The sequence below is a fragment of the Sebastes fasciatus genome, chromosome 9 (assembly GCF_043250625.1).
Source record: "Sebastes fasciatus isolate fSebFas1 chromosome 9, fSebFas1.pri, whole genome shotgun sequence".
Classification (NCBI taxonomy): Eukaryota; Metazoa; Chordata; class Actinopteri; order Perciformes; family Sebastidae; genus Sebastes; species Sebastes fasciatus.
In genome coordinates, this window is record NC_133803.1 from 10870155 (window position 1) to 10889875 (window position 19721).

At 39.1% G+C, this 19721-nt stretch overlaps 1 protein-coding gene and 1 long non-coding RNA gene across 16 annotated transcripts in view; one reads left to right on the forward strand and one right to left on the reverse strand.

The window, feature by feature from the left end:
* Positions 1 to 12226, forward strand: part of kcnma1a (potassium large conductance calcium-activated channel, subfamily M, alpha member 1a) — a 182607-nt gene extending 170381 nt beyond the window's left edge. For 10 of the 14 annotated variants that reach the window (XM_074645990.1, XM_074645993.1, XM_074645991.1 and 7 more), the window contains 5 exons: positions 2409 to 2603; positions 3065 to 3183; positions 4021 to 4245; positions 5881 to 5909; positions 9518 to 12226. In XM_074645990.1, coding sequence (XP_074502091.1) covers positions 2409 to 2603; positions 3065 to 3183; positions 4021 to 4245; positions 5881 to 5909; positions 9518 to 9669 — 720 coding nt within the window. In that variant the 3' untranslated portion in view covers positions 9670 to 12226. The remainder of the gene's footprint in view (positions 1 to 2408; positions 2604 to 3064; positions 3184 to 4020; positions 4246 to 5880; positions 5910 to 9517) is intronic. The other 4 variants (XM_074645992.1, XM_074645987.1, XM_074645985.1 and 1 more) reach the window with 1 other exon arrangement.
* LOC141773871 (uncharacterized) lies at positions 211 to 17919 on the reverse strand. Of its 2 annotated transcripts, none has more exons than XR_012595197.1 (3): positions 17538 to 17919; positions 10666 to 10811; positions 211 to 1037 (listed from the first exon to the last, which is right to left on the reverse strand). It is a non-coding gene; the product is annotated as an uncharacterized LOC141773871 (long non-coding RNA). The 2 variants fall into 2 exon arrangements; XR_012595198.1 differs by lacking the exon at positions 211 to 1037 and adding an exon at positions 1226 to 1288.
* Positions 17920 to 19721: the final 1802 nt, after the last annotated feature.

Here is a 19721-nt window from a genome sequence, read left to right on the forward strand (position 1 = left end):
GAGATGCTGCGCCCACCGGGTAATAATTGCATGTTGTTGCACTGGTAGAAACTTCAGGATGACGGAAAGAGGTGAGCAAGTGAAGTGAGTCAGAGTCGAAAGATGGACCTGTGAGTTTTCTTTCACTTCTTTGGTGGTTATGACTCTACTACTCCGTTATTTTAAAATATTAAAGTTTATGGCAACAAAAGAAAAACTATTATTTTTTTTAGACATATCAGTAGTCACCATAAAAGACGATCTAGTCTCAGACTGTGAGGTTAAATGCTTCCCCAATAGAGGAAAGGAGGGTAAATTTAGCATTGAGTTTCAGTAGATGCACAATTTTGGCATTTCAAGTAGGCCTACGTTGGTAAATGAAATGGTACAGTATATTCATCACACATGCCTGCCAGCTCCCCTGACATCAAAATGTAAATTGTTGGCATCACTCCTCATCTTAAGTATTATGAATTCAACTTTCAAGAGCCTTATTAGATCCTTTAACAAAGTAAGTGTTGAAGGTTAGTGTAATGGTGATGACACAAGGTGGAACAGGCCAAAGAAACACTCTCATCTTTTGACAATGTCATTGCTGCACTGGAGCTGAGATAAAGGTTGGGAAAAAGAAATCCTCCACTTCACCTCATTTTTCCACTCTCTCCCCCCCCCCCCCCTTCTCATGACCAACTGTGGTTTTCCCTTTGGTGCTGTGATGGCTTAATTCCAGCAGCCTTCTCGGTGAGTGAGGGGTTAGAGGGGCGTGCAGAGCCGAGCTGAGCGGGGAGTAGAGCAGGCGTCAGCTGTAGTCTGGCACTGGTCAGAGGTGAAGCCAGCTAATGGACAGTGCTCATCCATCATGAGGCTCTGCAGGCCTGTCAGGGGCCCGGGGAGAGGAGCTGCCACTCTGGCCCGGCTACCGAGTGACATCGGCTGTCTTCGTGCGCGGCAAAAGCAGGTCCTGATCGGCTTGAAGGACAAGAGAACCTGACACCCGCTGAGCGCAGTCAAATCGTTGTTTCAGAAGCGGACATCATACAGTGTGTAGATCAGTGTTCCTAGAGGAAAGAATAGTGCCGTGTCGATGTACCTGTTTTCTTAACGTGATGATCCATCATGCACGATGATTATCAAAATGTCAATGATTCCATGTGTCTCTCATTTTGGTACATTTATGTATCTTAAACATTAGCCTTATGAGAGATTTTCAGAGTTGTTCACCCAATTTATATAAAAATGTCCAGTATATATCTCACTTTTCTCTAGTGGTATATAGCCATGCAGGTAGATCAGTGGACAACCTCCAGGTCTGAGAAGTGAAGCCAATGTGGAAGTGCATTAAACTTGCATTCTTTCTAACAGCCAGCAGGGGGCGACTCCTCTGGTTGCAAAAAGAAGTCAGATTGTACAGAAGTCTATGAGAAAATGACCCTACTTCTCACTTGATTTATTACCTCAGTAAACATTGTAAACATGAGTTTATGGTCTAGTTTCAAGTCTTCTTTAATACAGCATGATTTTCATTTTGTAAATTATGGCAGGGTATGCTTTAGGGCTTGTGATTGACAGGTCACTACCACATTGTCTGTGTTAGAACATTAACCCTTTCAGTGTGCTTTCAGTTCATTAAAGTTAATTATAACCTTTTTGGTCGCCTGAAAACGTTTCAGCATTCGGTTGTACTTAGCTCCACGCTCTTGTGTCACTTCTGGTTGCAAAAAAACAAGATGGTGACGGCCAAATACCAAGATGGCAACGGCCAAAATGCCAAACTCTAGGCTACAAAACGGCAGCCCACAAACCAATGGGTGACTATGTCCACTTCTTATATACAGTCTATGAGATAGATCAAATAGAACTGTCTGGAATGGACATAAACAAAATCAAAGATTTGCTGTTGTTGAATTTAATAACATACTGGATAATCCAGAGAAAAAGCAATATTGCTTCTGTAGAAAGTTGGTCCAATAAAAACTTAACACAGCAAGGTCTTTGGATTATCCAAAGTAATAGAAATGCTGATCCTGCAAAGACATGTTTCTGTTGAGGTTTTTTTTATGCAATTAATCAATGTTAAAAACACCACAAACTAAATTACATTCACATCCGTTTTATTTGGGTGGAGGTAGAAGTCTAAAAAACGGATTTCTAAAAACCAAAGCTATCTGCATGGCTACACATACCACTGGAGGTAAATGAAAATAATTTAGGTGAACCAAGCCTTATGAAAATATGGCATCATAGGAATGGTGCACAAGCCAGAGAGTCCTCTGTAGTCTTCTGTCGCTTTTCTCCTCACCTCCCAGTCCGTTCTATGTGAAGAGACAGGCTGAGGGCCGACATAATAGGGGCTGTGCTTTCTTCCCACATCTGCCACTTGTGACTCTAATGGCATCTGCTTACAGATACCCCCTCTCTCTTTTCCCCAGACATACTTCAATGATAACATCCTAACGCTGATTCGGACGCTGGTAACAGGAGGAGCCACGCCAGAGCTGGAGGCCCTGTTGGCTGAGGAGAACGCCCTCCAAGGAGGCTACAGCACACCGCAGACATTGGCCAACAGAGACAGGTGTCGCGTCGCCCAGCTAGCCCTCTACGACGGGCCATTTGCCGACTTGGGGGTAAGTGGATGTTTAAGCAAAGATGACACGTTTTGGCACTACCCAGCAGCACACATCTGGCTGCCTCCGCTCCTCGCGGCCCTTAATCCGATGTGAAGAACAGTGATCACGCAAAGCAAGCATTGGTGGGTGGAGAGTGAAGAGGGCTTTAGAGAGAACAATGAACACCACCAACGAAATTCCAAGTTTAATTGTTTCCAACCTTGTTTTGCAATACTTCCAATACTGAAGTGATTTTGTTTTTTCTTGGATGAGTTATGGCATAATTTTAAAACATTGCTGATTGTTACAGTCTGCATTGCCAACAGTTGGTATTCGCTCGCAAGCAAAATACCCTCAGCAATGCAGAACATTGAATTTTCACTACAACTTTACATATAATGACATTTACGGCAGCTGATCCAGATCATCAGGCTGACCTACGCGCTCACTGATTGTGTCTTTGTTCTGTTGTTCCTCAGGACGGCGGCTGCTACGGCGATTTATTCTGTAAAGCTCTGAAGACGTACAACATGCTGTGTTTTGGAATCTACAGATTAAGAGACGCTCACCTAAACGCACCGAGCCCGTGTACAAAACGGTACGATTTCTGCCTTCACTCTGTGTCAAAATAAATATTTTGATGTAATAAAATGACAATTAGGGTTATAGATACAGTACATCACAAAGAATACATTCGCAGTGTTACAGCAGCTAATTTACATACATCATGAAAACAAATAAGGTAGGTGAGAAACAAGTACAACTAAAAGGCCAAATTACACACAGTAAATGAAATAGACTAAATTAAATAGAAAAAAGAATAAAATACAAAACTGATAATAGAGACTAAAGATGGGACTAAAATTTTAAGTCTAACAAACACTGAATATTCACTGTCCAATAATAGTTATATACTGTAATATAGTGTAATGTAAAAAGGTAAGGTTCTTGAATATTAAAAAATTAAGTTTGTCCTGTTAAATAGACATATGTGTCTCTATCCAAACACATTCTTCATGGCCTTAACCTCTTGTTACTTACATTCATTTTCATTATAATGCATACGTCTATGCAACGTTATTCATATATTGTTGCTCAGTCAAAATCCTTTAATTTTGTAGATGGAATATAATGTACATTGCCGAATTTTTTGTATAATTTTTTTTGCCTCATAATTCACATTCATATTTATATATTGAATTCTAATTAGGCTCTGTACATTCCTTAATCCCAAGTCCTTAACTACAACCTGTGCAATTTTACACACCAAAGTTTTGATCCATTTTTTCCTCATACATTCATCCATATTCCTCTGTTAAATGTTCTAGTGATGAAATATACTCAATAAATACCTTTCTTTCTTTGACGTGTCCTTCACTATTTCCACAAGGATCATGGAAGTGTAATCTTATCCAACATTTTGTTTTCTGGGCAGGTATGTGATCACGAACCCACCGTATGAGTTTGAGCTCGTGCCCACAGACCTTATCTTCTGCCTCATGCAGTTTGACCATAACGCAGGCCAGTCCCGGACAAGCTTGTCCCACTCTTCCCACTCCTCCCATTCCTCCAGCAAAAAGAGCTCCTCCGTCCACTCCATCCCGGCCTCCAACCGGCAGAACCGCAGCAGTAAGACCCGGGAGTCCCGCGACAAACAGAAGTAAGTGCTGTGGAGTTTTAGCCTGCATGCTTAGTGTTTTGATACCAGACCTGTATTTTATAGGTTTGTCTGTGTGTGTTCGTATGCAGACTGTGGTGACACATTGATAAATACTGTGCTTTGTGTGTTTGTGGTTCGTTTGTGCGATTTGTGCTCTGCGTTCATGCTCGGTGTTTGTGTGTTTCCCCCATAATCATCTGCATGTGGCATTCACTCTCACATCACAGCAATCATAACATGACATGAACAAATTGGTAAACTTGCTTTGTGGAAAGCTCATTTCTTGTAGTCAAAGACTGTTGGGAGTCTTTTCTTACTAATTTAGTTTGTGGCATTGTAAACAGTAAAACCACTTGTTTGGATGGCAAAGCCATTGTGGTTGGAAACAAGCTTACAGTAAAGGCCTCAAACACAGCCAAAGAAATTGACATAATACAACACAACACACATTCAGTATGTTGTTCGCTCTACCTGCTGTATGTGTCAATATCTAGTTGTTTTGTGTCTAACTCTTAATATTTGTGTAGTTATTTACTGTTGTTTGTTGGATATTTGTGCACATTTAACGCTCATGATCAGTATGCCTCGATCATGGATGTAGTGTTTTGTGATTTACCTACTGTAGTTGATATTGATTATGAAGGACATTTGGCTAACATTGCTCACAAGATCATCCCTCATTAGTAGTGTTGATATTTTGTTGGTGCTTCTGTACTGCTTTATTGCATGTCCATGTTGGTAGCCCTCTTTCATGTTCTGTTTATTATACAATTAAGATTATTTCAAATTTGGTGAAATATTTTGACCTACACGTTAAAGAGTCCTTAGAGTGCTACAGGAATGAGTCCTAAAACCCGGAAATGAGCATTTTAGCACATACGGTTCCATTGTCTCGAAGTCAATGGGTTTTTTTTTAATGGGTTTTTAGTCAGATGCCTGATATAAGGCCTGTGGTTAACACAAGCTTAAGAGATCTTAATGTTTTGTTATACAATATAAAATACGTCAGTAAATATCCCACTTTTATCCCCTTTTTAAAAAGGGGGTTGCTTACAAGTGGCTAAATGATACTACAATGCGTCATCACGCGAGTCGTCAGCCTCAGGAACTTTTTACTTCTGCCGATTGCATTCACACTTAAAAAAATCATAGAAGTAGTGTTCATTTGTTGAGATTATATTGCTGAACAAAACATGTAAGTATCATAAACGTGTGTTTGCCACAGAACTTATTTTCTACAATAATTCAAAACCCAATGGAAAAATCCCATTGACTTTTTGTTGAGGGAACCCGTGATTCTAACTTCTGGGTTGGCATACAAAAATACATCATCCCTGTAGCAATCTATTCTCCCCCCAAAAAATATACATTTTGAATTTAATATTCAACTGGGAGAATAAAGGAACTGAAATTGACATATTTTAAAAGCATGCAGATTTGTTATGATCGTACTCAATAATTATTAAATGGTAGATAAGCCCTCAATACATCTTAAATATAAGATGTATGATATAGCTTAAGTATTGTAGTAGTAACAATATGCAAGCCTTAGTTGGACTTGTAGTCATTTGTCAGGTGTGTATTGACTGTAAATACTACTCACTTACAGTAGATTACTTACCTCTCTTTCTGAAGTGCAACAAGGATGAATAGAATGGGCCAAGGTATGCAAGTTAACGATTCTGCATGACTTAGCAACCTATCCTGGGGTTCTGATCATAACTATGTCCTCTGTGGATGTCGTTATGACGAGGGGAGTTTGTTTTATTTATTATGTTCTTCAGATTTTAAGTTAACCATGCCTCAGTTTAAGTTTTGCTTTCATCTGGAAAGCAAAATGTCTGCTGCTGCTCCTGCCCTCCCTCCCTGCCATGATCAGGACCATCTCCACATTGCATGAGGTTGAGACGAAACCCCCCCCCCCCCTCCTTTCTTTGTGCCTTTACCTCAGTTATTCACTTGATATGGGTTTTTCTTTTCCTCCAGACAAATCCCTTTTCACATGGTTTCTTTCTGTCATTTATCATGCCTTTTTTATGATTTATTTCAACTTGAGATGGTTTGCATTGTGTGAGAGGTCTGTGTGTTTGCGCATCTTCCCTCCTATTGAATGCTAATAGATGACTGTAGCAGACTTGTCATTTATGCTCTCATTGAGTACAGTAGGTTATTATTGTACCAGCATCAGCATAAATCAGAGTAACAACATGTTGCCCGACTGTACAAACCTAGATCATAGCTCACATGTAGGTCAGGCTGATTCAAATCCCCCTGATGCAGCCAATTGCTTACTTCTCCACAGAACTTTAAGAAAGCGTGTCCAGCCCTGTGCCATCGGTCACACCAGGAAAGTGGGAGGTGTGACCGATTTAAAGTCTAAATTGAAGGGGAATATGAGTTACCTCCTTGTAACCCTGTGCACCTGATATGGTGGTTTGAGGCGACATCACTAAGTTCACCGTATCAGCAGCAGACTCTGGAGAGAGATGGCAGACATCTTGCTTCACCTCAGGCACAATTCTACACATCAAATGCCTGTGCTGTAACACACGGCCCCACAGCCTTAAGCTTGCTGACACACACGCACAAATGAATCTCCACACATGCCAGTCTGCATGTACATGAACACGCACACATACACACGCGCGCGCGCACACAAGGCTTGCTCCACATAGCAAAGTTAAAATTTGATATTACAACTTCACCCAAAAGGAAGTGACATCCTGAATGGCATTGCAGATGCCTGTTAAGTGCTAGGAGAGAGTTTACAAACTTCTGACAGCTGGCATACACCTTTCCCTTTCCTCGTACCGCGCTCAGAAACACTGCTCTCATAGCCTACTTAAACATTCGCTTGCTCTCTCTCGTTCTTTCTTGCTCCTTCTCTCTCTCTCTCTCTCTCTCTCGCTCAGTTGTTGTCTCGCTCTCTCTCGCTTATTTGTTGTCTCGCTCACTCGTTGTCTCGCTCTCTGTCGCTAACTTGTCTCGCTCTCTCTCGCCTCTTCTGTCTCGACTGCACTCGCGAACGTTAAGCACACAACCTACGCACTGAGTTATTCCTTAAAAGAGTTTGCTACCTGTATAACACATTTTAGTTTAAAAACATCTTAAAATACCGAAATCTCCAGACTAAGCTCGCTCGCCCTCTCTCTCTCGCTCGTTTTCTCTTTCTAGTTCGCTCTCTCGCGCCTCCTCTTTCTCTCCCGCTCGCTCACTCGCCCTCTCGTGCTCACTAATTCTCTCGCTCGCTCTCTCGTTCTCATGTTCGCTCGTTCTCTCTCGCTCGCTCATTCTCTCGTTCGTTCTCTCGTTCTCTCTCGCTCGCACTCGTTCTCACTTGTTCGCTCTTGCACTCGTTCTCTTTCGCTCACTTGTCTCGCTCTCTCTCACCTCTTCTGTCTCGACTGCACTCGCGAACGTTAAGCACACAACCTACGCACTGAGTTATTCCTTAAAGGAGTTTGCTACCTGTATAACACATTTTAGTTTAAAAAATATCTTAAAAAGTTCTCTCGCTCGCTTGTTCTCTCACCGACTTGTTCTCTCTCATTCTTTCTCGCTCACTCTCTACGCATACAGAGATCTCCAATGACTACGCTCTCTCGTTCTCTCTCCCGTGTTGGCTCAATCGTTCTCTCTCGCTTACTCACTCTCTCACTCTCACTCACTCTCTCGCTTGTTCTCTTTCTGTCGCTCGTTCTCTCACTTTCTCGCTCATTTATTCCCTTTCTCTCGCTCTTTCGTTCTCTCACTCATTCTCATTCTCTCGCTTGCTCTCGTTCTCTCACTATCTCATTCTTTCTCGCTCACTCCTGTGCTCGCTTGTTCTCTCCCGCTAAATTGTTCTCTCTCGCTCGCTCACTCTCTCTCCCTCACTCATTGTCTCTCTCGCAAACTCATCTTTCGCTCACTCGCTAACTAATTTTCTCTCTCGCAACTCTTCTGTCTCTTTCGTTCGCTTATCTTGCTAGCCCATTCTCTCTTGCTCGTTCTCTCTTTCTCTCGTTCTCACTCGCTCTCTCGTTCTCTCACTCGCTCGCTCTCTCGTTCTCTCACTCACTCGTTCTCTCGCTCCTGTGCTCACTCGTTCTCTTCCGCTCAATCGTTCTCTCTCGCTTACTTTCTTTCTCCCGCTCACTCTTTCGCTTGCTCTTTCCTTCAATTCAATTGGCTTTACTGGCATGACGTAACACTCTACATATTGCCACAGCATATTCAAATGATGAAGTTAACATTAGTTACATTTTATTAACATCAATAACAAACTTATAAATCATAACGCTCCACAAGTCAAATTGTTTTGGAACAACGATATCTCTCTGTCTCTTGCTCGCTCCCTCTAATGCTCGCTTGTTCTTTCGCTCTCAATCGACACTCGCTAACGTTTAGCACACAACCTACGCACTGAGTTATTCCTTAAAGGAGTTTTCTACCTGTATAACACATTTTAGTTTAAAAACATCTTAAAAATACATACATAAATCTCCAATTACTACGCTCTCTTGCGCTCTCTCTCTTGATTGCACACACCAACACTCGCTAACATTAAGCACACAACCTACGCACTAAGTTATTCCTTAAATGAGTTCGCTACCTGTCTAACCTCTCGCTCACCCGCTCCCTCTTACCCGCTCACTCGTTCTCTCACTCGCCTCTTCTGTCTCTCTCTTGACTGCACACACCAACACTCGCTAACGTTAAGCACACAACCTACACAGTTATTCCTTAAAGGAGTTTCCTACCTGTACAACACATATTAGTTTAAATTTAAATCTTTGCATCAAAATATAAAGTAAGTTTCCAAAACGAGTATTATACAGTATATTACTCTTCTACTCTGGACCGCCGCAACAAACTTAATTCCATTCTCTTTCACTATATTGAGATGGCATCAGAAATCTCTCTCAAAACCGGAGGAAAAATAAAAGTATCTGCGTGGCTAGATAGGAGGAGGAAGTGAGAAATTATTTCGCAATCTGGCAGACCTGACTCTGTTGACACTGTAGAACTGAACAATACCCTTAGGAGGATTTTTGTGTTATCCAAAATAGAATCCTTCATTACACAATGCCACCATGTCAACACCATGACATTCAAATTGGCTCAGTGCACCAGAACACAGACTTAAACTGGACGTCACGGTCTGATGCTAATCACAAAGAATGCCATGCAACTCTACCACTTAAACTGAGGCCGTATGGTTGTAAGTGATCCAATGCTGCATACTTTTTTAAACTAATTTTGTCCTCTCCTCTTCCTTTTTCGCCTTCAGAAAAGAAATGGTTTACAGATGAACCAGAAAATGCCTACCCACGGAACATTCAGATCAAGCCCATGAGCACTCACATGGCCAACCAAGTCAACCAATACAAATCCACTAGTAGTCTGATTCCACCAATCAGAGAAGTTGAAGATGAATGCTGAACACAGGGTTTTCTTGCCGACTCACCAGACATCTGTACGCTCTTTCAAAAGAGATGGGAGATCACCCATGGAGGATTGATGATGATGACAGGGATGTTGAAGACTGATACATTTCTCTTCACTCATTCTTCTAATCGAGGGTTGGACAGAAACCCGAACTGGAAGGGACCTCCTATGTGTATACCTTTAATGTTACTTCCATGCTCTTGGACATTGTTTTATTTATTAATGTATCCATAGTGATGTACATAATGACAATCAAATAAGGATTGTACAGCCCCTTCCCCCTAGCACTTTTTGGAATTATTTTAAGAGTTGGCAAAAAAAAGAAAAAGAGTACTTCCTGTAATTCTTTGCAATAGTTCACCTCTTCGTGTGACCAGACTCCATTGCTAAGGTGACTGGTTCTTGGAGGATGAGGGTTGCGGCGATAAACTGATCATATCATCTCCCAAAGATCCGCCCAGATGCGTCACGTCAAACCAACTGGGTTCATCAACTTCATATCTCCTGTCTGCTTCTGTTCTATTTGCACTAAAACTGAACAAGTTTCTTTTGACAGAACAACTGGAACCATCAGACCCCTCCCTCCCCCCAATATAACGTCGCTGAGAAGATGAAGGAAGGAAGAGCGAGGGCGGGAGGGCTGCTTGGTTTCGGAGGCATATTCATCTTAGGTTGCTGTACATCTTGTCATTGCGTAAGGTTTGCTACTTCACTGTTGACTCGTCATGTTGAGTGAGAGCATTCCGGTCATGCAGAACAAAAATCATCTTGCAAAACAGTAGTCTAAGAACTCAGATAATGGTGCAGTGTTGGTGTATGCTGGCTGAAAGAACCCTGTACCTACATGTCTTCTGCTGATACGTCGGATCATTAAGCCTGTGACTCTGTTTTACGCTCCTATCGCATGATATGTGCCTGAGCCCCCTCTATAACAGATACAGTGCGGTTGATCAACCTGAAAACATGAGCAGGATGGAAAAACAACCTTACCGTGTCCTTCATGCGTTTGGGAGCATTTACGTTGTGTGTTTATGTGTGTGCATCGCAGCCACTCATCCTGATCAGTGCTGTCATCTGCTCCATCGCTGTGTATGTGATGGTGCACCTTTGATGGGGCAGCATTCAGGATCTTTGCTCTAAAAAATGAAAGTCATGGTAGAAGAAAAAAACATTAGAAGAGGGTTTGGATCTACAAACAAAATTTCGTTGCATCAAAAATCAAAACCAAAATCCCCAACTATGTTTGAGCTGAGCTAACACGAACAGCAGCTAAGCGTGGCCACCGTTGATGCTTTGCCGTGATATCTGCGGCAAAATTTGGGATCACAAAGAAGAGTATTTTCTGAATGTTTTTTCTGTTACAAAAAGTTCATCTCTGAGGAAAGAAATGCCACATATTGCATAAGAGTGGGCATCAATGGGTCCTCCCTTGATCAAAGCAACTGCCTGGCATAGGGTTGGCACAGAGGCAGTAAAGAAGCTTGGATGTTCTCTGTTGCCAATCCAGATGTCACACGCCTCAAAACTCTCAGGAGTTAAGCTGCACGTTCGTGTCCTCTAACACGGGGAAATGCTCAAACGTAGTTGGGTGGAAATGCAACAACGCCACAGACTGCTAATAAGGATACTGCCGAGGAACCAGTGTTCTTTAAGCTAGCCTGTGTGCAACATGTTTAGGCACTGATAGATCCAAATCCAGCTGTGATAGTGATGGAGGACTGAGGTGGTAGCCTTGTACTCCTAACAAAAAACTTCATGCAAATATGTAGTTGGATTTATACATTTAAACATAATTATTTTGTATCCATAAACATAATCAATTTGTACTTATTTTTCTAGACAAGAAGCAAGTGAGAAGTACTGTGGGAGATAAGAGACAAATGATATCTTTAATTATAACTACATATCGAGGGATTTTGTGTTTGACTATATTCACCATTCACATTGTACTAAAACAAAAGGTTATTTTTTTATCTGCCCTGCCCCCTGTTTAACAAACTGCATCACTCTGGAGCCAATAAAGCTTAGACTAGCTTGCATTGTGAAACCACCATCTTCAGCCTGGCAGCTCAGCTCTGTTGAGTGCTTGTAGAAATAGATTAAGGCTCATCTTTTTAGTTGCACAGATGAGCCGTATCTACTAAATAATGCGTCTACTACTAAGCATCCCTAGCTGCGAACATGCAGACGGAAAGATAGGTGAAATGGAATTATGTATTGGGGGGTAAATGTTGTATTTAGATGGAGAGCATGTCAGAGTAATAATACCGGGAAGATCGCTCCCTATGTGTGCAGGCCAGAACACAATGACCTTTATTAGATGTGTTTGACCTAAATTAGGTCCCTAGTGTGGCAGAAGAGTGTGTACACTAAAGCACAGTGTGCTGAAGTTTTCCACAAAATCTGGTTTCAAATACGATAGAGACGCTGTCTGTTTAATGCAGTGATTCTCTTCTATAGCCTGTAAAGGAAAAGTAATTATAAAAAAAAGTAATATTTGGAATATGGAAAAGAAGATAATATTGTGCTAAATATGTTTGTGTAAATTCAACCCATTATATAAACCACATTTCTTTTTCAAACAAAATGATCTGAGCTTTAATGTCCGTCTATTGGGTGTGGTGCAACTATATTGAAGCTTCACACACACATTGTCCTGAAGTGAACTTTTGAACTGTGATTACATCGTTGTCACACTTTGTAGCAAATAGATTTCTTTTCAAAATATGTGAGTAAAATTTATGTATAATTGGGTTGTTAATGGCATACTTTGCTAGCCTGAACAATAAGGAACTATTAATATTTGATAATGGCAATGACTCATTATACATAGAATCGACAAACTGATTGTTATGTTGGGAAAAAAAAAGACAAATGTGTATCTTGAAAATGAAAGATCCTGGATTCTTTTGGGAGTCTATTCAAGTAGGAAAAGTCGGGGCGGAATTTGATCTGGTTTATCAGCCATCACAAAGATGGAAGGTAGCACCAATTCAGCAGAGGTTATCAAAAGAGAGAACATCCTTAATTTACCTTTTTTACAACTTTGCGTTATTACAGGGTTTACATTCCATTTTGTCAGCTTGTCATCTGTCATAATCTGTCACAACTGCTTCTTATTTGTTTACAGAGTATTTTTATGTGGTACTTAAACATAGCATTGTTCAGAAATAAAACGGTACATGCTGCAAACTGGCATTAACATAAACTCACAAAAGGTAATGCACCATTTGATTTCATTACACTTGATTACTGTGCTTTTTCTACCTGAACCCTCATTGTGCGACTCATTCAGGCTGGCATTACTCCACAACACTGGGCCGAGAGGTCTCTCCTTCCTACACCTAGTCATATGTCTCTATTAGATGTTTTAGGTCTTTGCATTGTATACCTCTAAAGTTTTAGAGTGTTTTTTTGAAGTGCCATGAAGAGTTTAGTTGAGCAAGCATCCTTCAGTCATTCAGGGACATAAGCTCGCTTTGAGGGAGCTGAGTCCCAAGTGTTTTTCCACTGTGAGAACGGTGTACTGGCATGGAGAACATCCAAGCCATCAATGCCTCCATGCCAGTATAGTGCCAGGCAGTGCCGGAGGTCAAGAGGAGGGCCCATAATAAGTCCCACTATAGCGAAAAGTGGCATTCATTGTGTTATGTAGTGTTGTTAGATATGGATGACTGAAAGATGCACATAGAGGCACATGCCTGCAACATCAGATGTGTTGTTGAACAAAATCAAAGATGATGATGCGTCATACGTTACTGTTACAGTATGTTGCATTATTTTTGTTAATCTATTTTTTGCTGTAAAGGATGGATATAATAACTTATTTCCTGGGAATTGTACTAGATATAATAGAACATATAATACTTATGGGGATGGGAGGTGGGTCTCAAGTCTTAACAATACATTAAAATTGCATTCAGCAATTTTTTTGTTGATTTTTTTTTTTTTTTAAGAAAAGTTACAATTATTGCTAATTTCTTTCGGCTGCCTATCAGTTCAGGAAGAATTCAGGACATTGCTCTTGCGTATCACAGATAGGATTTGTTGGCACATCGTCATCGCAGCAAACAGGAGTTATACAGTACATAGCAGTCTAATTAGTTTGGACATGTTCTAGAAATGATGGATTATTTGATGGTGCTGAGTTGATCTACCTGACTCTGTCAAATATAATCTGCTGATAATTATACTGTCTTGTACAAAAAGTTTGTACATAGATTGTACATGGTTTCTTTTTGTATTTTCTCAAATTAAAATGGATGTATTTGTGTTCTAAACCTGGAAACTCTTTTTATTTGAACTACAAAGACATGTTTTCCTCTGTTATTGTAGGCTACTCCCTCACTCACCTTCCACCACTTGCTATTCTCAATTACTGTACTAATTCCAGATACTTGTACTTTACTTATACCTTCAGTACTTTAATATTTCCATTTTATGCTAACATTTCAGAAGGGAATAAAATTGTTTTTAGACCACTCATTTATTTTACATCTATAGCTTCTAATTACTTTGCAAATTAAGATTTATCAAGCAAAACATATGATTAACTTCTTACTTTATAGGTTTCATTTTTATAAATATTACCCAACATGATCTTGAAACATTCCATACTATAGTAGGTCATAAAAAAGTGCCATGGTATACTATATCATAAAAAAAATGGCACTATACTACGTCACAGAAAATGTCATAAAAAGGCATATTTCAAGAAAAATGTTGTAAATTGCCATTCTACTGCCATACTATGCAATGACCGTATTAAGACCTACTATACTGTCATCAAAAAAAAATTCATAGTAGTTTGTCATAAAAAAATGTCATTGTCAGTATATCATGTCACTTTTTATTTATTTTTTTTGACATAATATACTATGACTTTTTTGATTATTTTCAACATACAATGAATTCTTTACTTCTTCAACATACTATATGACTTTTTTCCCGACACACTATGCTATGACTTTTTTTTGACAAACTGTACTATGACTTTTTTCAACATATTATACTATGACTTTTTTATTTTTCCGACAAACTATACCATGACTTTTTTTCAACATAGATTCACAGTAATAGCACATCTCTCACCCCGGCCACAGTGTGTTTGCCCTCCTCCTCTCTGGGAGACGCTTCAGGACTCTCTGTTCCAGGACCAGCATGCTCAGAAACGGCTTTCTCTCCTCAGATGACATCTTGCTGAACTCCGAACCTTGGTGACAGCAATCACACACACCGTTAATACTGTTCATACTGCTCATATTGTATATACTGTATATATAGATAGTGAATTCATACCATTTACTATTTATTCCACATACAATATCTTATTCTGTATATATGCTATACATACTGAATTTAGTTGTCTCAGAACCTGTACTGTAAGCAATGACAATAAAGTTTAAATCCAAAAACCTAATCCAATTAAATTTTAAATGAGATACTATACCATGACTTTTTTTTTTCGAAATACTGTGACTTTTTTTTGACATATTACACTATGACTTTTTTTGACATACTATACTATGCCTTTTTTTCAACAAACTATGCCTTTTTTCAACATATTATACCATGACATTTTATATTTTTATACATACTATACTCTGACTTATTTCTTCGATATACTTTGTTATGACTTTTTTAATTTTTTCGACAAACTATATGACTTTTTTTTAATTTTCCAACAAACTATATGATTTTTTTTCGGATATACTTTACTATGACTTTTTATTATTTTTCGACATACTTTACTGTTTTTTTTTTAATTTTTCAACATACTATGACTTTTTTTTTCCATATACTACACTACGATTTTTTAAATTTTTTAACAACATACTATAATATGACTTTCTTTCGACATAACTTTTACTTCGACATACTATGACTTTTTTTTCTTTGACATACTATACTATGACTTTTTCTTCATTTTTCAAACTATACTATGACTTTTTTTTGACATACTATGACTTCTTTTTTTCGACATACTATATAATGACTTTTTATTTTTCGACATACTATACTATGACTTTATTTTTCGACATACTATACTATGACTTTTTTTCTTAATTTTTCGACATACTATACCATGACTTTATTCAATATACTTTACTATGAACTTTTTCTGACAAACTTTAACATGACTTGATTTTACCTACTATACTATGACTTTTATATGACGTTTTTCGACATACTATACCATGGCTTTCTTAATTTTTCGACATACTATATTATTACTTTGTTTTTACATACTATATGATGACTTTTTATTATTTTTCGACATACTATGACTTTTTTTTCCATATACTACACTATGAATTTTGAATTTTTTTTACAACATACTATAATATGACTTTTTTTCGACATATAACTTTTACTTCGACATACTATACTATGACTTTTTTTATAAATTTTTCGACATACTATACCATGACTTTTTTTCGACATACTATATTATGACTTTTTATTTTTTGACATACTATACTATGACTTTTTTTTTCAACATACTATACTAAGACTTTTTTTCAACATACTATACTATGACTTTTTTTTCAACATACTATACTATGACTTTTTTTTCAACATACTATACTATGACTTTTTTCAACATACTATGAATTTTTCAAATGTTTTACAATATACTATAATATGACTTTTTTTCAACATATAACTTTCATTTCGACATACTATACTATGACTTTATTTTTCGACATACTATACTATGACTTTTTTTCTTATATACTTCAATATACTTTACTATGAACTTTTTCTGACAAACTTTAACATGACTTGATTTTACCTACTATACTATGACTTTTATATGACGTTTTTCGACATACTATACCATGGCTTTTTCGACACACAAATTATTTAAACAGCGTTTGTATAGGAATGATTAGTGTCCCAAGCTTTTTGATCACTATAAGCGGTTGATCACTGTATTATTGATCTACCGTTTATATTGAAAATGGAACAGAAGCAGCAGGTTAAACCACTGTTCATTTAACCTGAATAGAAGTTGGTTTATTATATGTTTTGTTCAATATTGCACTGCCTTGTATCTAGAGAACTGCCCCAGCAGTTCCTGCAGTTGCACTTTTTATTAGTTTCAAATAAAAGGTGTATGTATTTGCCATTAATCGTCGTTTACTTGTTTATTTCCATAATTTATTTATCCACGATTCCCGTACAAGAAAACCTTTGAGGAATCCTGACCTGCACTGTCCAGTATCCAGCTATTTATTTCATAGTCACACTGATTGAATTTTTGGCAAAAAAAAGTTACTGTATCTATTTCAAATCATTGAATCGTACGGTATCACTCTAGATGAGCCAAATATCGTCCTTGAATCATATCGGAACCATGGAAATCGTATTGTATCGTTACACCCCTACTACACAGTATAGTATGCTAAAAAACTAACATACTATGACTTATAATAATGCCTTTTTATGACTCTTTTTAGATATAGGCTACTATGCTAAGACTTTTTTTTTATTTTTCAAACATACTATTCTTTCACTTTTTATTGACATACTATACTTTTAAATTTTTTATGTCTTGTTTTCTATAGCCTATATTATATATGACTTTTTTCGACACAGCCAGCCAAAGGCTTGATCGCTGCAGTCTTTATTTACCCTTTTTAATTTGTAGTGCTCTTTAAAACCTGTTTGGTCTATCTAGTATTAACAAATCTTAATGTTACTCTTAACTGAGCGCTGAATATCTCAGGAGAGAATAACTGTGAGGTAACCACCAGGCATAATGATGCTAAAGGTCCAATCTGGGATCTATGGATCTAATAGCTTACAACCAACAATATCCCCATCCCCAGAGGAAGCCATCTCAGGCCACAACTTACCAGAGCCGATCCATCCGCAGCGGGCAAGGTTTCTCTGGGCCCTTGGCTCATTGAAGATCTCTTCCAGTAGAGGACGTTCCTGTTCCTAGCTCCAGTGTCTTCCTCATCACAACCACCTGTTACTGAGCTTTCCTCCACACCTGCTGTAGCTCAGAAAATCAATCACTCAGCGCACCTGCACAGCTCATTAGACTGGCCCAACCCTCCGAAGGTGGCAATTTACAAAGAAGCTCTGAGGTGTTAGTTGTTGCTGACTCTATCCTCAGATTTGTAAAGCTCCCCGGTCCAATTAGGCCTACTTACTGTCTTTCAGGAGACAAGACAGCTGAGTTTGTAGAACTAATTCCTCCTCGTGCATGCTGGTTAGTGTCCGTACCGACTTGCTCTGACGTCATGCACACTTGGGCAACGATAACCTCACGAGATCGCGCCTGGCTGGGGCGTGATCAAAGAGCTGATTGGCTCTTAGTTTTGACAACAAACACCACGTGTTGTAGAAAGTTCTAACTTTCTGTATAATTGTAATATTTATAGCTAGAAACTAGTGATGGGAATTGCGGCTCTTTTTAGTGAGTCAGATCATTTGGTTCAGCTCACCAAGAAGAGCCGGCTCTTTCGGCTCCCAAACGGCTCTTCGTTTTATAACTTCTGCCTTTTATAATTCAGCCACATTTAGCGCTGTTTTGACCTTTGATTAGTATGTGTGCACATATATCACTTAAATTATTCAATATAATTATCCTAAACCTCATAATTTCAGATTATCATAATTTTACATGCTGCTTCGTTTCCGACTGTCACTCATCTTGTCTGCTATTCGTGCACCACACTCCTCTCTCTTTTTCTCCTCCTCTCCCTCCTGCTGTGTACCTGTAGACCGTCAGCGCCCACGCATGCCCGCCCCTCCCTGCTTAATGGTATGATCCTTGTCTGTCATCACCTGATTGGTCGCACGGACATCATTAACACAACATTCAGTCACAGTCAGTGCATGGAGTGCCCGTGGCGCAGAGAAGATCGTCCTATCATTCTGCCTTGAATTAATTAAAGAAAAAAGAAAAAAAAACGGCTCTTATCGTTCACTTAAAAGAGCCGGCTCAATGAACCGGCTCGTTCATGACCGACACATCACTACTAGATTGTAGGCTATTAGTCTCACGTTGTGCAATGAAGGTTTCATCTGTTAGAAAACATATTTTGTGTGGTTGATGATAATAATAAAGAAGGTTATTTATACAGCACTTATCAAAACAAGCGCTCATTACATTGCGATTTATAAGGCAGATATAAAAATAATAAAGAGAGAATCCAATGCCAGATACATGCACATTATATATTTGCAAAGAAATATAAATAAATCTGAATGTGGTCGGCAAACTACAAGTAGTAAACAGATTGAATCTAACGGGATGTAACTATTCCTGTGACTTCCTCTAAATCTTTTGAAGGCTGCTGGAAACGGCTGGAAACTCTCCGACCTGAACTTTTTGTCACCGCCACCTGCCGCTGTCTACTTTCAAGGCCAGGTGTAGTTCATCTCGAACGAGCCTTTCAAGCTGCACTATGAGGCTCGTTTCAGATGAGCCAGGCCTGCGCAGAATCAATCACGAAGATCGGGGGCACAATGCATGCCGGTTAGATTTGCCGACTTATGGTGCCTTCAAATGGGGTTGTGTTTTTCGTGTTCACGAGAAGAGTATATAATGAACGCCCACCTCTTGGGGTATTCACAACCTCATAAGTGGAAAGTTTCCAAAAGCTCAGAGTTCACGAGTTGTGACGTGTTTGTTGACGTTGTCAGAAATGGCGGAGGCATGGAAGTTAATTTTTTGGTGGATAATAAGTGAATATATTGTAATTTTATAATAGGTCCGAGGAAAATGTTGATATTCCCAACGGCCTCATCTTTTTCCTCTGTCATTATGCCTTCGCATTTCCTGCATTATGTTACCTACTTGCTAGCTTGCTAAATTGTTAGCCTCTGTGGCTTCTAGACGCCAACAGTAACGTTAATATTGCCGTTGCTTAGCAGCGGTGTTCTTCACGACTTAACCACTTGAACGCCAAGCATATTGTGTACACGACTTCCCATGTTGTAAACACGAGCTCACGAGTTTCATTTGAAGGCACGATTATACATCCATGCTTGATCCCGAATTGCTCTGACGTCATGCACACACGGGC